General features: G+C 44.3%; 2 protein-coding genes across 7 annotated transcripts in view; one reads left to right on the top strand and one right to left on the bottom strand.

Annotated features, from left to right (window-relative positions):
* Positions 1 to 18,779, bottom strand: part of FARP1 (FERM, ARH/RhoGEF and pleckstrin domain protein 1) — a 321,741-nt gene that overhangs the window by 274,930 nt on the left and 28,032 nt on the right. The gene's annotated exons all lie outside the window — the stretch shown is intronic.
* On the top strand, positions 10,882 to 11,898 carry RNF113B (ring finger protein 113B). The gene has a single exon (XM_010338878.1). The coding sequence runs from the start codon at positions 10,882 to 10,884 to the stop codon at positions 11,896 to 11,898; it is 1,017 nt and encodes a 338-aa protein (XP_010337180.1).

The following is an 18,779-nucleotide window of genomic DNA, read 5'->3' on the forward strand; positions in this document are numbered from 1 at the left end:
CTCACAGAAACCATTCTGTTCAGGACAGTCCTGTGAGCCAGAGGCCCACGTGGGTGCTGCCGAAACACAAGGGAGGTTTGGCGCCACCAGGAGAGTGTGCTCACCCTGAAGGAGGAGCAGAGGGATGTTCAAGTGGGCAGGGCTGTCAGCTCTCGCTCAGCAGAGCAAACTGCGCCCAATCCAAGGGACTGCAGAGCTCTGAGGACATCTGCTCTCCCAGCTCAAAATAGCAAAAGTGAAACTTTTCCCAGGGACTTTCATTTTCCTTTTCTCAAGTCAAAATAATGGTCTTAATGATTGGACTGACTCCCCAGAGAAGGTTCAACATTTATTACGTGTAATATTGAATATCATGCTTTACATGAAGGTATACAGGTGACAGCTAAAAACAGAACAAGACTCTGATCACAGAAAGTACATCAACAAGAGCAAAATGAAAATAAGGTAACTGTGCATGTCCCCAACAGCCCTCCCTACTAGATTATTTCAACGGCTACATGGTTTCAGTAGCCAGTCTCCGGCTCCATATGGTAATCCAGCAACTTCTGGATTAACATGATTTCCACTCAGCTCGAACCACGCTGCTCCCCTGCTGAGAGCCTTCCACAGCTCTCCATTTCTTACAAAGTTGAATAACTTACATTCAAGGCCCTGTACAGTGACATAAACCTACCTTCCAAGACTTTCTCTATTTCTCCACAGAACACAGAGCCCCCGTTCCTTACTACTGCCTCGATCCTCCTCCCCAACATCCCCACCTGCCAACATTCTGTTCCTTTATCAAAAAATGATCTCAAATGCCATGAAACTTTTCCTGTTCCCCTCTATTTGAAAGCTCAAAGCATCGGCCAGGCGCAGTGGCTCACACCTGTAATCCCAGCACTTTGGGAGGCCAAGGCAGGCAGATCACAAGGTCAAGAGATCAAGACCATCCTGGCCAACACATGGTGAAGTAGTGTAGTCCCAGCTACTCAGGAGGCTATAGTCCCAGCCGCTCTAATCCCAACTACTCGGGAGGCTGAGGCAGGAGAATCACCTGAACCTGGGAAGTGGAGGTTGCAGTGAGCTGAGATCGCACCACTGCACTCCTGTCTGGCAACAGAGTGGGACTCTGCCTCAATTAAAAAAAAAAAAAATGTGTTTCACTTCTGCTTATCATACAATGCCTTATGTGACAGTATCTCTGCTCTTAATTGGGCTATCACATTATGGTGTCAACATTGAAATATGATATGTTGAAAGAACACCATCGCCAAAGAGGAAGCTCACAGAAAGACATACTACCTGCAAGGGAAGGGATGCAATCAAGGCAATGCAATCATTTTTGAAAGACATATTCGTTTCCAGGTCAAAAAATAATGAATGAGCTGTCAAAAATGCTATGACAATTCTCAAAAAAATTAAACATAGAACTGCCATAGGATCCAGCAATTTCCCTTTTGGGTATATACTCAAAAGAAACGGAAGGAGAAATCTGAACAGACACATATGTATATGCATGTTCATAGCATTTTATTTTTTTGAGACAGAGTCTCACTCTATCTCCCAGGCTGGAGTGAAGTGGTGCAATCTCGGCTCACTGCAACCTCTGCCTCCCTGGTTCAAGTGATTCTCGTGCCTTGGCCTCCTGAGTAGCTGGGACTACAGGCACACACAACCGCGCCCAGCTAATTTTTGTATTTTTAGTAGAGATGGAGTTTCACTATGTTGGCCGGGCTGATCTCAAACTCCTAACCTCAACTGATCCGCCCACCTCGACCTCCCAAAATACTGGGATTACAGGCATCAGCCACCACACCCAGCCGTTATAACGTCTTTATTCACAAGAGCCAAAATGTAGAAGCAACAGATAAACAAAATGTAGGACAGACATAAATGGATTATTACGCAGCCTTTAAAAAGAAGGAAATTCTGACACATGCTACAACATGGATGAACCATGAAGAGATTATGCTAAGTGAAACTGGCCAGACACAAAAGGATGAATACTGTATATGATGCTTCCTCCATGAGATATCCAGAATAGGGAAATTCAGAGACAGAAAGCAGAAGAGAGTTACCAGGGGCAGCGGGGGAGAGAGGAAAAAGATGAAAAAGTCCTGGAGATGGATGGCGGTGATGGTCACACAGTAATGTGAGGACACAGAGTACCACTGTGCTGCACACTTGAAAATGATTAAAACTGTAAACGCGGCCGGGTGCAGCACCTCACACCTGTAATCTCAGCACCTTCGGAAGCCGACGGTTCACCTGAAGTCAAGAGTTTGAGACCAGCCTAATCAACATGGAGAAACCCCATCTCTACTAAAAATACAAAAATTAGCTGGGCGTGGTGGCACGCATCTGTAATCCCAGCTACTTGGGAGGCTGAGGCAGGAGAACTGCTTGAGCCGGGGAGGCCGAGGTTGTAGTGAGCCAAGATCGCACCACTGTACTACAGCCTGGGCAACAGAGGGAGACTCCGTCTCAAAAAAAAAACAAAGACAGTTTACCACCAAGGCAAGGAAAAAGTTGACTGAGTAATTGTCAGAATCAAAATCACCTAGGACGTATTAAAAGCGTTTTAAAGGAACCTATGCTGATTCCCAGATTCCCAGGAATGGTATCAAGAAAGGTACCCTCCTATTTCAAATGCCAAGAAAATTACATACTACGGAGCAGGGCACTTGATTATCTTCCAAGTCTTCTATCAGTGTTCTGATCATGTGGAACCTTACACAGAAAGCAAGCCTCCAAATATAAAGATCTAGGGCAAAACGGCCCCAGCACCAACTGTAGGGAGCTTTACCATACCAGTTCCAGCACCTGCATGCTTCACTTTCTTGTCTTGCCCTGTTAAGCCCTTTTTAAAAATTCAAGCGCTCTTTCCAGTGGTATACTGCTTTTGTATCAACTCATGGGGACCCGCTGTTGAATTTTCAGGAATTTTTACCAGCCAGTTGTTAAATAAAGACATGGATTAAAATAAATTATATCAATATTTATTAAGCATAAATTTCACAGAAGTAATAAATCTTCAAAAGTCATCACTTCCTAATTATTTTACATTGGACTTTTACCTATCTGTGATCGTGAGGTTATTCTGCCTGCTGTATCTGGATGGTAGCAATACTACGCAGGAATGTGCTACCGTACGCTTCTTCCTAATTCTGCATGCAATGGTGTCACGTTAGCAGCCTGCAATTGGCCATGGTGGATTTACGCCATGGAAACTGGCAAACTCTATGAATTAAGAGTTTTGTTTTGTTTTTCAAGAGAGGTGGTTGTGAGACTGGTTCTTCCCTATTCAAAGTATCTCATCAACAAAATTATGTCTCTTAAAATACCATTAGCTTAAAGTATTTGCCAAAAACAATAGAATGAATTGATTTTAATCCACAAAAGTAGAGTAGACACAGTACTAGAAATAATCTTTTTAAAAACAAGTCCCTCATGAATTCTTAGAGCATAGGACCACGGAGAAAATGGAAAGGCTGCTGTAGACGTTGGCCACTGCTACACATAGTCACCGCAGGCGGAAGCAGGCTGGACATTAGGAATCCAGGCAATCACAGTTTGGTATTTTTTTCCTTCAAATATTTTTTGATGTAGAGTCATATTTCCTTAAATCAAACAACAACAGATGGATCACACTACACATACTGCTTTATAAAGCACCTTTAAATTTTAATATAGTATGAACAATTTTCCAATAATCAAATAACCTCCTGCACCCTTATTAGCACAGAACTTTAAAATGATACATTAAAATGCTTGCTGCTGGCTGGGCGTGTAGCTCATGCCTATAACCCCAGCACTTTGTGGAGGCTGAGGTGGGTAGATCACCCAAGGTCAGGAGTTCAAAAGCGGCCTGGCCAACATGTTGAAACTCCATCTCCACTAAAAATACACAAATTAGCCGGGCAGGGTGGCAGGCACCTGTAAATGTAATCCCAGCTACTCTGGCGACTGAGGCAGGAAAATCGCTTGAACCCAGAAGCTAGAGGTTTCAGTGAGCCAAGATCTCATCACTGCACTCCAGCCTGAGCAATAAGAGTGAAACTCAGTCTCAAAAAAAAAAAAAAAAAAAAAAAAAAAAAAAAAACTTGCTGGTTCTTTGGGTCTGAAACTGCTTTCCTGCTTTCCCTTCTCAAGTATTTTAAAAGTTAAAATCTGGCTGCGAAGGTGGAACTGAAGGAGAAACAGTGGATGTCATTTTTAATACCCACGACCTGGCCTGGATTAGCAGGAAACTGCGAGGGAAGAAAGGGGCTGTGGGAACAAGCGCTAAGTCCACCATGTGCCAAGCCTAGCCTCAGAGAGCGGGGGCCCTCCGGGGACAGGCTATGAGACACACAAGCCTCCTGAAAGCCAAAAACCGAAGGAGGATTATTCTTTTTTTTTTTTTTGAGACGGAGTTTCGCTCTTGTTACCCAGGCTGGAGTGCAATGGCGCGATCTCGGCTCACCGCAACCTCTGCCTCCTGGGTTCAGGTAATTCTCCTGCCTCAGCCTCCTGAGTAGCTGGGATTACAGGCACGTGCCACCATGCCCAGCTAATTTTTTGTATTTTTAGTAGAGACAGGGTTTCACCATGTTGACCAGGATGGTCTCGATCTCTTGACCTCGTGATCCACCCACCTCGGCCTCCCAAAGTGCTGGGATTACAGGCTTGAGCCACCGCGCCCGGCCTGGATTATTCTCAAAGTAAAAGAAATAACACAATTTCTCGGAGCACAGTGGAGGCATCGAGTGTGAGCAGATGTCTCACAACACGCCCCATCCCTACCTTTCAGTCCTCAACAGACCCACATCGGTTTTTGCGGCAAACAGCTTAGCCTCAAAGATGAGTGACCACAGAGTAGGAACACAGGCAAAGGCAGATAACAACGTGCATTTGTAAAAATAATCAACAGAAGCTGCTGTGCAATGAAAATGCAGTGCCTACTGTTCACAAATTATTATTATTTTTTTGAGACAGAGTCTCACCCTGACGCCCAGGCTGGAGTGCAGTGGCGCGATTTCGGCTCACTGCAGCCTCCACCTCCCGGGTTCAAGCAATTCTCCTGCCTCAGCCCCCCGATTACACGAGACTACAGGTGCATGCCACCACACTCAGCTAATTTTTTAATTTTTAGTAGAGACGGGGCTTCACCATGTTGACCAGGATGGTCTTGATCTCCTGATCTCATGATCTGCCCGCCTCGGCCTCCCAAAGTGCTGGGATTACAGGTGTGAGCCACCGCACCCATCTGTTCAGAAATTACTAAGAATTTCAAGACAATGAGAGCGGAGCATTGGTCCAATCACGGACCTCTACGTGGATACACAGGTCCCATGCCCAGGAAGCTGAGCCTGAAAAACAAAGGTAACAGACTAAGAACTCTGAAAACATAGTCCTCCATTGGCTCAAAAATATTAAAGATATAGTGGTTCTTCTAAAAATAAAGGGCTCAGAGACTAGATATAAAATTCCAAAGAATGGACATCAACCTAAGATTTTAAATGGACTGATAGAGCTGAAGAAGTAAATGGACTGCAAAAAAAATTCAGAATGGAAGCCATGTAACTACAAAAATAAAACACGGTGTAAACTCCTATACACAAAAGCAGAGAGCAAACAAGGATATCACTCAAAATTACTAAAAGGAACCACAAGAAGAACAAAGATACACAAATGATAACAAGAAAGCATGCTAGATTTAGAAGACAAAGGAGATACAACATAACTATATGGTTCCTAAAAAGTAAGCATTATTCAAAATATATGCAAAAATATTAAAGGATCTTAAAATTTTACTGATATAAAGACAGACTTAAATCAACAGATATTATGATACAGGATGTACCAGGAAAGTGACATAAAACAGCCAATGCCCATGCAATACTGGTAAAACTCTAAACTTCAAAAAGAATAAGAGAAATTCCTGGGCACATCCAATGGAAAAAGCTAGTCAAAGGCAAAAGAAAGAAACATTCACCCGGTCTCAGCTTTCTCCTCCAGAAATATCCAGTGCTATAAAGGAATGGGAGCAATGTCTGAAGAAATTTTAAGGGCAAAAAAGTGTGGCACGAGACTTTGGTACTCAGCCAAATTGTCCTTCAAATATAAAAGCAAGGAACAGCTTTGCTTAAGTTTAAGACCTCAAGGAACACAGTACCTACCCAGGGCTTCTCTAAATAAAACACTGTGGCTGGCATGGTGGTTCACCTCTGTAATCCCAGCACTTTGGGAGGCCAAGACGGATGGATCACTAGAGCCCAAGAGTTTGAGACCAACCTGGGCAATATGGCGAGACTCTGTCTCTACAAAAAATGCAAAAATCAGCCAGGTGTCTGGCCCTGGAGTTTGGGGTTACGATGAGCTGTGATTATGCTACTACACTCCAGCCTGGGTGATCGTGAGACTCACTCTCTAAAAAAAAATAATAATAAGTTGGCCGGGCGCAGTGGCTCAAGCCTGTAATCCCAGCACTTTGGGAGGCAGAGGAGGATGGATCACGAGGTCAAGAGATCGAGACCATCCTGGTCAATATCGTGAAACCCCATCTCTACTAAAAATAATAAAAAATTAGCTGGGCATGGTGGCGTGTGCCTGTAATCCCAGCTACTCAGGAGGCTGAGGCAGGAGAATTGCCTGAACCCAGGAGGCGGAGGTTGCGGTGAGCCAAGATAGCGCCATTGCACTCCAGCCTGGGCAACAAGAGCGAAACTCCATCTTAAAAATAATAATAATAATAATAATAAGTTAACAATATTATTTCTAAATGGTAAGATTTAGGGTGAGTTTTTTCATTTCCTCTTTGTACTTTTTTGTATTGTTTGACTTTTGTTGTAATGTGAATGTATCACCTCTTTCCAAACAAGTCACTTTTTAATAATGAAGAAAAATCTGATTGCTGACTTTATTGGTTTTGCACTTCTCCATTCCTGCCAGGCAAAAATCTAAACTTAAGTATATTCATTTATTGTTATTCCTATTATTGCCCACTTCACAGGGACAAAACTAAAATCCAGGGCAGTTAAGTCATTTGCTCTAGGTCACAGAGCCAGGATGTGACCTCAGACAGCCAAACTTCATAACATGTAAGCTGACAGAATTACTCAAGTTCATTTGGTTCACCTCATTTTTTTCATTCACTCAGTAGACCTCTGTGGGCCTAAACCAGCGAGGAGAAGTGCTATCTGCAATGAAACAGCTATACTCATGCATGCCTGGTGGATTACCTACAATAAAACTCTTTCAGAAACTGACAAGAGTGAAATTCTGCCTCAAAAGAAAAAACGTCTTAAAAATGCTCATTCAGTGAGCCGAGATCACACCATTGAATTCCAGCCTGGGTGATACGGCAAGACTCTGTCACAAAACAAAATAAAAAATAAAATGCTTAAACTCTGTAATTCTATTTCTAGGAATCTAACCTAAGAAAGCAAATGTAAAGACAGGGAAAGGCATATAAATGAGGAAACACATAATCTAACAACAAAATAACAGGACAGTAAGGCATAATAGAATCATACAATTGATCATCATGCAGGTATTAAAATGCACATTACAGAGAAATACTAAGGAACAGGGGAAAATAGTTACCAAGTGAAGTCAGCCCACTACATTCCTCATTCAACACTGCCAACTGCATTCACCCCTATTCCCTCCCAAAATCCCACTAAAATGATAAACATTATTTTACAAAGGCAGACTCCCATAAAACGAGCCAGAACAAAGAGACAGTAGAGAAAACAAGAACATCAATAATATTTTAGAAGAAAGAAAGTGAACTGAAGAATCTTAACTGTCTTGGAAGAAGGCTGAAAGTGAAGGCTGCAGAGGGAGATGACAAGCAGCAGCACGCCAATTTCAAGACAAATCCCAGGAACTGCAAGAATCAAATACCACTGAAAACAGATAGGGCTGAAAACAGATTCAGGCCACTGAAAACAAGAAGATTGGCTGAGAATCTGAAAAATCTCTGATGTGGTTTGGATACTTGTTCCCTTCCAAATCTCATGTTGAACTGTGATTCCCAGTGTTGGAGGTGGGGCCTGGGAGGAGGTGACTGGATCATGGGGTGGATCCCTCATGAGTGGTTTAGCACCATTCTCTGGGTGATAAGTGAGATCTTGCACTGAGTTCACAATCTGCTTGTTTAGAAGTGCACGGCCCCTCCCACACTTGCCAGGTGACACAGCCTGCTCCCCCTTTCCCTTCCACCATGATCAACTGGAAGCTTACTGAGGCCCTCACCAGAAGCAGATACCAACGCCATGCTGCTTGTACAGCCTACAGAACTGTAAGTCAGTTAAACTTCTTTTCTCTATAAATTACCTAGCCTTGGGCATTCCTTTATAGTAATGCAAAAGTAACACAATATCCCACCCCATGCAGCCAGGCACCTACCCTTTCCCTAGCCTGGCAGAAGCAGGAGACATCTCTTTTATGGAGGCTGAATCTGAGAGGATCTATGCTCAAAGGGCCCAGAAACAACCAAAGGTAGGAATAAAATGCTGTAATGATAATGAGGGATTAAGTCAAAGTTTTCACACCAAATTATAAGGCTTTCCCTTCCAAGTCCACTTCTACAGCTCTTATCACAGAATTATGGCAGCAAAGATCACACCCCACAGTGGAACCATGAGAGAAGTCTTCTCTGCAGAAACTCGAGAACCCGGCAGAAAAGACCTACAGACGGTGATATGGTTTGGCTGTATTCCCACCCAAATCTCATCTTGAACTGTAGCTCCCATAATTCCCTTGTGTTGTGGGAAGGACCCGATTGTAAGAGATAGTTGAATCATGGGGGCAGTTTCCCCCATATTGTTCTCTGGTAGTGAATAAGTCTCATGAGATCTGATGGGTTTATAAGAGGAAACCTTTTTCACTTGGTTCTCATTCTCTTCTCTTGTCTGCCACCATGTGAGACATGCCTTCACCTTCTGATATGACTACGTGGTCTCCACAGCCACATGGAAACATAAGTCCATTAAACATCTTTCTTTTGTAAACCGCCCAGTCTCAAGTATGTCTTTATCAGCAGCGTGAAAACGTACTAATATGGACACCAACATCTATGGGTTCCCCAAGAAAAAAGATGTGTTCCAACTGACTCACACAAGGGAGAGTCCACCAGTGTAGAAGCCCTACAATACCAGTGGATTCCAGCCAGGTTTTATGTGCCTCACTCTTAAGTATAAACAGCTGGAGATAACCAAGTATTTTTAGAAAAACTTCCAACATCAACGATGGGCTCTAACGGTTGAACAGAAATCTAGAATTACTATTCTAACAGCAAAATGACACATGGTGGATTGTTCTTTACACTGTAAACTTATCCATCACATTTCCTCCTACTGAGCATGCCTTGGTGTCTAGGAACAGAGACCCATAAAACTTCTCCCTCCTCCCACAGCAGCCAGTATTTTGCAGACACTACCAGTGAGTTAAATCTCATCTTCCGTTCTAGTAAGCAAAGAGGTAGAACCTAAATTTGAAGAAGAAATTGCACATAACATTTTATGGCATGCATCGGCTAAGAACTGGAATCCATTTAAATTCTCTAAGTGAATTATTTCACAGATTGAAGATAAATACAAGAAAAAAAGGACTACAAATATTTGAAGGTAGGTGCCGTGGTTGATGTCTGTAATTCCAGCACTTTGGGAGGCCGAGGTGGGCGGATCACCTGAGGTCAGAAGTTCCAGACCAGCCTGGCCAACATGGTGAAACCCTGTCTCTACTAAAAACACAGAAGTTAGCTGGGTGTGGTGGCACATGCCTGTAATCCCAGCTACTTGGGAGTCTGAGGCAGGAATAATTGCTGGAACCCAGGAGGCAGAGGTTGCAGTGAGCCGAGATCACACCACTGCACTTCGGTCTGGGCGACAGGGCAAGTCTCTACCTCAAAAAAATGGAAAAAGGAAAATAATTATCTTAGGTACGAGGAATTGGCGTGTGGAGAAGCTGGCCAGGAAACAGCTAGTTTCCATTACAATAAGTGCTTGATAATTTTTTCTGAAATGTTTACATGTGTTACTTTTATTTCAAAATTAAAGCCAGCTACACAACCACAGGTGCGGTGTGATATGACAGTCTTTTAACAAAGGCTAGATGAAAAGAACAGAAACAAAACTGTTGACAGTGGTTATCTTTGAGGGGAGGGATTATAGGTGTCTTACTTTTTACTTCTGTTTTCCGCACTGCGCATGTGCTGCTTTTAAATACGCATTTCGAGCACCTGTGTTTGACGATGAGCACCACAGGTTCTCTATGACCTGGACTGATTCCACCTGGTCTTTTAGGAATCTGTTGAAAAATGAGTGTGCACTGAGGGAGCTGAGGAGCAAGTGAACATGACTCTCAAGGAATCCATCTGCGGGCCAGGGGGGCAGGTCAAAGGAAGGAAGGGCAGGGGAAATTGCAGAGTTTTTTTTTTTTTTTTCCCTTCTTCTTTTTTTGGAGACAGGGTCTCGCTCTGTCACCCAGGTTAGAGTACAGTGGTGTGATCTCCTTTCACTACAACCTCTGCCTCCCAGGTTCAAGTGATTCTCCTGCCTCAGCCTCCCAAGTAGCTGGGACTTCCAGCGCATGCTACAACACCCAGCTCATTTTTGTATTTTTAGTAGAGACGAGGTTTCGGCATGTTGGCCAAGCTGGTCTTAAACTGCTGACCTCAGGTGATCCGCCTGCCTTGCCTCCCAAAGTGCTGGGTTTACAGACATGAGCCACCACACCCGGCCTAGGAGAAGCTTTTCTTTTACATGCTTTTGCTTTTCAGGACTGCAAGGGCCACACCCCACGTGCAGTGATGGAAAGGTGACGTAAAGGTTACGCAAATGACGTAAAGGGGACGCAAAGGCGACGCAAAAGCGGCGCGCGCCACGGCTGTTTGGAGCCCGAGACTCAAACATGGCAGCACCGTCTTCTCCGGGAAAGACGGCCAACCAGGCAGACCAGACATGCACCTTCCTCCTCAAAAAGTCTGGACGTAAAGGGGCTGCAGGCCTCAGAAAGCGCCCGGCCTGCGACCCCGAGCGCAGAGATAGCAGCAGCAGCAGCGGGGATGAGGGTGACGTGGTGGCCAGGCCCCCGCGGGTGGCACCGAGGCCCCGGGGCCTCCGTGGCTGGCAGAAGATGGCTCACTGCGACCTGAGGGGCAAGGAGGCAGCACCCGAGAGCCTCGGCGTGGTATACAAGTCCACCCGCTCGGCGAAGCCGGTGGGGCCAGAGGACATGGGGGCCACCGCTGACTTCGAGCGGGACACCGAGAAGGAGCGCGATACACAGGCCATCTTCAAGCGCAGCCAGCGGGTGCAGGAGGCACTGCGGGGCCGGGAGCACGACCAGATCTACCGGGGACTCCACAACTACCCAAGGTACCTGAAGCCCAGGGACACGTCCATGGGTAACACCTCCTCAGGAATGGCCAAGAAGGGCCCCATCCGTGCGCCGGGGCACCTGCGCGCCACCGTGCGCTGGGATTACCAGCCCGACATCTGCAAGGACTACAAGGAGACCGGCTTCTGCGGCTTCGGGGACAGCTGCAAATTCCTCCACGACCGTTCCGATTACAAGCACGGCTGGCAAATTGAACAGGAGCTGGAGGAGGGCCGCTATGGTATCTGCGAGGACGAAAACCATGAAGTGGGATGCGAGGAAGAGGAAATACCATTCAAGTGTTTCATATGTCGCCAGGCCTTCCAAAACCCAGTGGTCACCAAGTGCAGGCACTATTTCTGCGAGAGCTGTGCGCTGGGGCATTTCCGGGCCACCCCGCGCTGCTACGTCTGTGACCAGCCAACTGGTGGCATCTTCAACCCGGCCAAAGAGCTGATAGCGAAACTGCAGAAGCTTCGGGCTACAGAAAGTGGGAAAAATTCCCATTTCACAGAAGACCCCGATGAGGGTAAAATTCCCATGGCTTAGGTGTCCCATAAGCCTCACACTTAAACATACACTGTTGTTTTTTAGGAAAAAAAGTCATGAGAAAGACTCAAGTCTTTCAAGACACTGGGGAGAAGTGACCTGTTGAGTAAGATTAGAGATGACAGCCCTCCTGTAATCCGACTCCTGGGTATGTAACCCAAAGAACTGAAATCCGGATCTTAGAGAGGTATTTGCATTCCCATGTTAACTGCACTGTTACTCGCAAAAGCCAAGAGGTATAAACAACCCAAGTGTCCATGGATGGATGAATGGACAAACACAGAATCATACATATAGACAGACAGCCTGAACGGGAAGGATATCCTTTTAATAATTTAAACAGATCCTTTTAAGAATCACATGCTACAACCTGAATGAACCTTGAAGACGACACTGTGCTAAGTGAAAGAAACTAGTCACAAAGAGACAAATATGTTGTACGATTTCACTAACAGAAGGTATCTAGGGTTGTCAAAATTACATAAAAAGAAAGTAGAATGGTGGTTTCCAGGGGCTAGGAGGAGCAGGAGGGGCGAGTTGTTTAAAATGCGCACAGAGTTTGACCTTTGCAAGAGGAAAAACTTATAAAGCTCTGTTACACATCAATATGTATATAGTGAATACGAGTGAACACTTAAAAATGGTTAAGAGGGTAAATTTTATGTTTTGTACTACAATTTTTTTTTTTTCAAAAAAGCTAAAACAAGAGAGAGATCTGAGATAGGAGGAATAGCGGAACCAACACTGGGAGGAATGGGAGAGGATGGGGTTCCCCAGTGAGTAAAAATGCACATAAGGGATATCAGTTAAGAACCAAGGAGGGGAAGAGTTGACAGAAGAATATCCATGCTTAAGTTTGGATTTGATTTCGTTCGGCTGATGTTAACATCCTCTCACTTAAAATGGCAACATATTCCTCTCCCAAGACAAACACCAGCAGATCTGCATTGAGTTCCTCACAGCTGTGTTCCTTACAAGGAGCTGACTCAGATTATGTAAATTTTCATAAAAGCCTACCTCATATCTCAACTTTGGCTGTGAATTCCTTGGAGGCTGAAACCATGTCTCACATACTTCCTGTTTTTTAATGGCCAACAGGTATCTCAATAAAAAGTCAGTTAGTGGAAAGTCAATCAAACCAAGCAGACTAGCAGCTGGCTACCCAAGCACCTGCTGCAGAGCGAACTTCAGCAAAACTTTCCACTTCACTTTGATCTTGAACCACACCCATCCACCCACCCACCACCATGGCCAGGTTCTAGTCACAAGCAGAGCAGTGGTTGAGGGCACAGACCCAGGAGTGAGACAGGATTCAAGTCATGGTTCTACCAGTTACAGATGCATGAACCTTGGGTATGTTACTTTAACCTCTCTGTGCCTCAGTTTCCTCATACGTAGTATCTATCTCACAGGGTTGTTTTGAAGTGAAAACTAGCAAAGTATTTAGAACAGTGCCTGACGTATAGTATTTGCTGTAAACATGTAATTCAAGCAGAGAAAATGGCAACTTGATAGTCGATAAGGTAGACAGTTCAAGTGCCCCATAAAAGTGAGCCATTTATTCTGGCATTTCACATAGAGCTTTCTCTAAGAATTGTCCTTGCCAAAGCTAACAACACAAAGCTTGTGTACAGTGACTTACTGGGCCCTCCCCCTAAGTCCCTTCATTTTTGTCAGTTCTGTCAAAGGGCTATTTTATTCACTCTCAAGCCTTCCAAAAACATTTGGAATTAGCACAAAAGAAGAAATATGAAACTTTCAGGCACTCTGAAGCAGAAACTAAGCTCCAGCTCCAGGATTTTCCTTGCAAGGCTCACTTGAGTTTCTTTACAATGATTCGTGTGTGTTTTAGGGCTTCCATAGACACCAGACTCAGCTACACCTGTGAACCTTCTCAACAAGTGCTCCAAGTCACCAACCTTTTGAAAACATTCCAAATATACATTAAGATATATAGTTCTTATTCCATTTTTTAAATGACAGAATAAGGTTCATGATCGATCATTTGCAAAATTAAGCAGAGAGGCGATTACTGCTAAGCGTTGCTAAATTTGACAATTTGGTTTACTAACATCGAGTGTTAAAATCTGCTAGCATTTTTGGCCAGTTTCCTTCCCGTCTTTTCTCTGTATATTTTTCACATTAATATATGAAACAAACATTCTGGAGTTGGAAGGAAAGAAGCAAGCAGGACTGCAGGGAGTGCACACATTCCCTGGGAGCACAGTCCTTCCCATCACCACACTCCAAGGTCACAACGCTGGAGCGACCCCTCAGTCTTTTGCTGAAATAGCAGAGAACAGGGAAGAGGGCAGTTCCCCATCAGCACTGCACCACCTTACGGAGCACACTGCTGGGGAACTGAAGAGCAGCGTGAGGCCAGCTGGCTTTCAAAGTCAGCACTGTGGTTACCGGCACTTTATCCTGTCTGGACCGGGTCCCACCACATCACACCCCGACCCCGATCCTTTCTGTCAGAAGAACACATCAGCCGGGCTGCAGTTAAGCAACAACTGACTTGACCTTTTTTCTGTTCACTTTAGGCACACGTAATGGTTATTAAGTCCTTCTGAATCAACATGAGCAATGTGAGAAAAACATGGCAAAACCAAACAATGCTTTGATGTTTTCATTAACTTGCATGGACTTACGGAGGCAGCTCCGGTCCCCCTCCCCATGACTGCGGAGTTTCCGGTTAGGGCTTCTGAAATCCTGAAAATGCCTTACAGGCCTGCACCAGGGTCACAAACCCCCTAGGATTCCAAAGACTCCAGGCAGAGAGGCAAAAACCTAGAGCACGTGAAAATCAAAACCTGAACACACTGTACCCAGATTGATTAATATCTTGAAATATACAAAATTCCTTCTAAGGAATTTTCATAAGTACCACCTAAAATTGAAGAAAACAGGAACATTTTCCTGTTGACTTTTTCCGTGTGCCAACTGCCCATAAAAATTCCTCTCCTGTTTTGCAAGGACAGAACTCTCAAGAACAAATGACCTAATTAAACCTGAGATTTCCTGGCTGAGAGCTATGTAGAAGGCAGAAAACGCACTGAAATGATGCTGAATTTGAAAAGAGCTCTATGCCAAACTGATGCAGTGAATTTTTGAAGTACATATCCAATACTGGAGCTAAAAAGCATGAGAAAGACAGACATCCTTAACTACTTTTATTTATGAAGCAACCAGAATGTGTATGTCCCCACTTATCTACTGCATATATTTCAAAATGTGATTATACCACACTGTGAATGCATCTTTTTGACACATTTCATTGGTCTCCCTTGGCTATTGGGTTGTTGCCAGTGCAGTACAATAGCGTGGATCTGCTGTCTCTCATCCTAGCTTTCAGAAATGTGCTAAGTTATCTCGTATCTCCTTCAGCTCTAGACTCCCACCCCCATTGATTTGCACAGATGTTCAAGGAGAAAGAATTCTTGTTTTTCTTTAAATGAATGTCAAGGGCCTGGCAAAGTCCTGTACTAAGAAATGCAGCAGTCAGCACTCTTGAAAAGCTGCTTATTAGCTCACTTCCTTCTCTCTCCAGCTTTTCCACTTGCAAAAAAATAAATATGGAAACTATCACACTTGCCCAAGGTCTAAAAGAAACCAGGAAGTGGGCAGGTTAAGGTCTAACAGGTAAGTTTTCTCTGCTCCTGTCTGTTGAACGTTAAGGAACTGTTCGTTTCATGTATTTTAATGGTGCTGTGCTAGAGGCAGCTCTGTGATTTTCATTTTTTTGGCTATAACCCCTGGGGACGTGAGGTCATGGGGAAATTCCAAGGGGGTCAAGGAGACCAGAAACCTAGCTGGTCACATAACTGCTCAGTGGCACTGACAGAGACCAGCCCCAGCCCTGGTGCCAACCCCCATGACTCCCTATTTTCAGAGCCCTGCTGATCCTGCCAGTTTCTCCTGCCTTCCAAGCACTCTGTGCCAGTGGCCACTGAGACCTCCCTAAGCAGCAGAAATCAAGTCAGTCTCCACACCCTGGTGTCTGGAGGACTCCCACTGAGAAAAGTCTCATTCACGGCTAATCACAACTAGAACTCTCATACATTTTCCTACCCCGCCCAACAAACAGCAGAGCGCAGAAAAAGAACAGCCGGATTTCCATGGCCCTGGATTTCCATGGCCCTGCATCGTCAATGACATCTCCTCTTCGTTACCATCCAGAGGAGAACTGCTGCACTGATACGAGGCTGCCAGACACCCCCAGGGCAGGACAACATCTGCAAGTCAGAGACTTACCACAAAACAAAACAAAACAAAACCTCAGGCTGAATTTGATTTTCTGTGGGATAAGGAAGAAAATGAGATACAGAAATGTGACCGAACCTGTGTGCAGATACATGCAGGGGCACAAGTCTGAATGGTCAACTCAAAAATGTCATTCTGAACTCTCATGAGAGTTCAGAGTCTATCTCATTATGGGGGAGGGAGGTTTAAGGAAATCATATAAATTAGACTAATCCATGAATATCTGACTGAATCTGCAGCCTTAGAAAATAAAAATTTTAGGCCGAGGCGGGTGGATCACGAGGTCAAGAGATTGAGACCATCCTGGCCAACATGGTGAAACCCCGTCTGTACTAAAAATACAAAAAATAGCCGGGCGTTTGGCATGCGCCTGTAGTCCCAACTACTTGGGAGGCTGAGGCGAAAGAATCACTTGAACCTGGGAGACAGGGATTGCAGTGAGCCAAGACTGTGCCACTGTGCTCCAGCCTGGTGACACAGCAAGACTCCGTCTCAAATTTTAAAAAAATAAAAATAATAGAAATTTTGCACAATTGTTTAACAGTGTAGCTCCAGTATGATTACTGCCGTTACAGTAAGTTTTTAAACTGTCCTATTTTATACCTTAGTAAAATAAAATGGACTTACAGTTAAACATGGCAGATTAACCACATGCCTGTTTCCACACCAAACATCCTATAAAAATTACAGCAAACATACTTATTTTAAGAGGACCAAATACATACATACATACATACATACACACACACACACACACACACACACACACACACACACACAGCAGCAGCAGCAGCAGCAGCAGCAGCAGGAACAAGAGCAGATGAGAGATTATACTGGCGTTTGGGTGATGGAAAGCGAGAGGGGTCTGTAATGATTTGTATCATCAGTGATGCTCAGAGAATTCCAACAAAATAGTCCAAAGCCCAAGAGGCTCATGCTGAAGGGGAGGGGAAAAGGTGTGGGGAACAGAGGGTGCGAGTCATTATAGGAAGAGGCTAGACCTTTGCGTCCAGGGACCTTCTCCTACCTGCCCCAACCCCCAAAGAAGTGTATTACCCAAAGACATTGAACCAGGAAGGTTAGAAACTCACATACACCAGGCGCAATGATAAAGAGGGTGTGTGTGTAATTCATGGCTGAAAATGAGGCATGAGGTGGTGGGAACTGAGGAAAAATCAGTCTACTTACTGTACCAGGGAACCCCACTGTCCCCCCTTCCTCCATCCTGCTTCCTGAAGAGCTCATCCAGGTTTATCCCAGGCAGGGCTGGTGGAATTATCCTCAGGAGACTCTCAATGAGCACACACACTGATATTTCAGGGTTTCCTTTGACAAAAGACCAGTTGCTGCTTCATCATTTTAAAGAAAAATCAATAATTGACAGGCACCAGCCATGTGCACAAAAATTCTAACCCAATTTTAAGTGCCTTGGATCAGCCAAGGATCAGTAAACATTCAAGGAAAGCCTGCAAAGTGAAAGTCAGATCCAAAACAAAGACGAGGAAAAAAAGCCTTCTACAAACATGTAGATGGCCAGGCTGGGTGGCTCACACCTAATTCCAGCACTTTGGGAGGCTGAGGCGGGTGGATTACTTAAGGCCAGAAGTTCAAGACCAGCCTGGCCAACATGGTAAAACTCTGTCTCTACTGAAACTACAAAAATTAGCAGGGTGTGGTGGTGCATGCCTGTAAATCTAGCTACTTGGGAGGCTGAGGTGAGAGAATTGCTTGAACACGGGAGGCAGAGGTTGCAATGATCCAAGATCATACCACTGCATGTGACAGAGTAAGACTGTCTAAAAAAGAAAAAAAAATGCACACACTCTAGGTAGAACAAAATGTTTTAAAATATATTCCCCGAGGTAATAAGAATCTTTTCCAAAATACAAGAAGAGATGCTATGAAAAAAGACCAATAGCGCCCCAAAATTAACCATATGGATAATTGAAAGTTTTATTTCTGGCCGGGCGCGGTAGCTCAAGCCTGTAATCCCAGCACTTTGGGAGGCCGAGATGGGTGGATCACGAGGTCAGGAGATCGAGACCATCCTGGTCAACATGGTGAAACCCCGTCTCTACTAAAAATACTAAAAATTAGCTGGGCATGGTGGCGCGTGCCTGTAATCCCAGCTACTCAGGAGGCTGAGGCAGGAGAATTGCCTGAACCCAGGAGACGGAGGTTGCGGTGAGCCGAGATCGCGCCATTGCACTCCAGCATGGGTAACAAAAAGTGAAACTCTGTCTCAAAAAAAAAAAAAAAAAAAAAGAAAGTTTTATTTCTGTAGTTAGTTGAAAGATTAATTTTAAGAGATCTCATAGAAAGTAAGGCAAAACATAACTAGACGGAAAATTTTAAAGGTAGGAAAGTAGAGAATCTTCCTAAAGCCCTCGTAAACAATAGGAAATATTTTTAAAAGAATTATTTTTTAAAAACTTAGGAAATGTGTCAGACTGATAGACAATGGTCTCCAGACTAAATGGAGAAACCAAAATGCCCAGAAGAATTTTAAAAGGATCTACACCAAGATACATGACAGAAGTTATGAAACTTTAAAATCATCTTAAGAGAAGATTCTAAAATGTCCCAGGGAGAAAAAGAAAAAATTAAATCATACACAA

The sequence above is a fragment of the Saimiri boliviensis genome, chromosome 16, assembly GCF_048565385.1.
Source record: "Saimiri boliviensis isolate mSaiBol1 chromosome 16, mSaiBol1.pri, whole genome shotgun sequence".
NCBI lineage: Eukaryota > Metazoa > Chordata > Mammalia > Primates > Cebidae > Saimiri > Saimiri boliviensis.

What these genes read in the sequence shown, in the direction of transcription:
- RNF113B (XM_010338878.1), top strand. Translation starts at nt 10,882, where the DNA reads ATGGCAGCACCGTCTTCTCCGGGAAAGACGGCCAACCAGGCAGACCAG.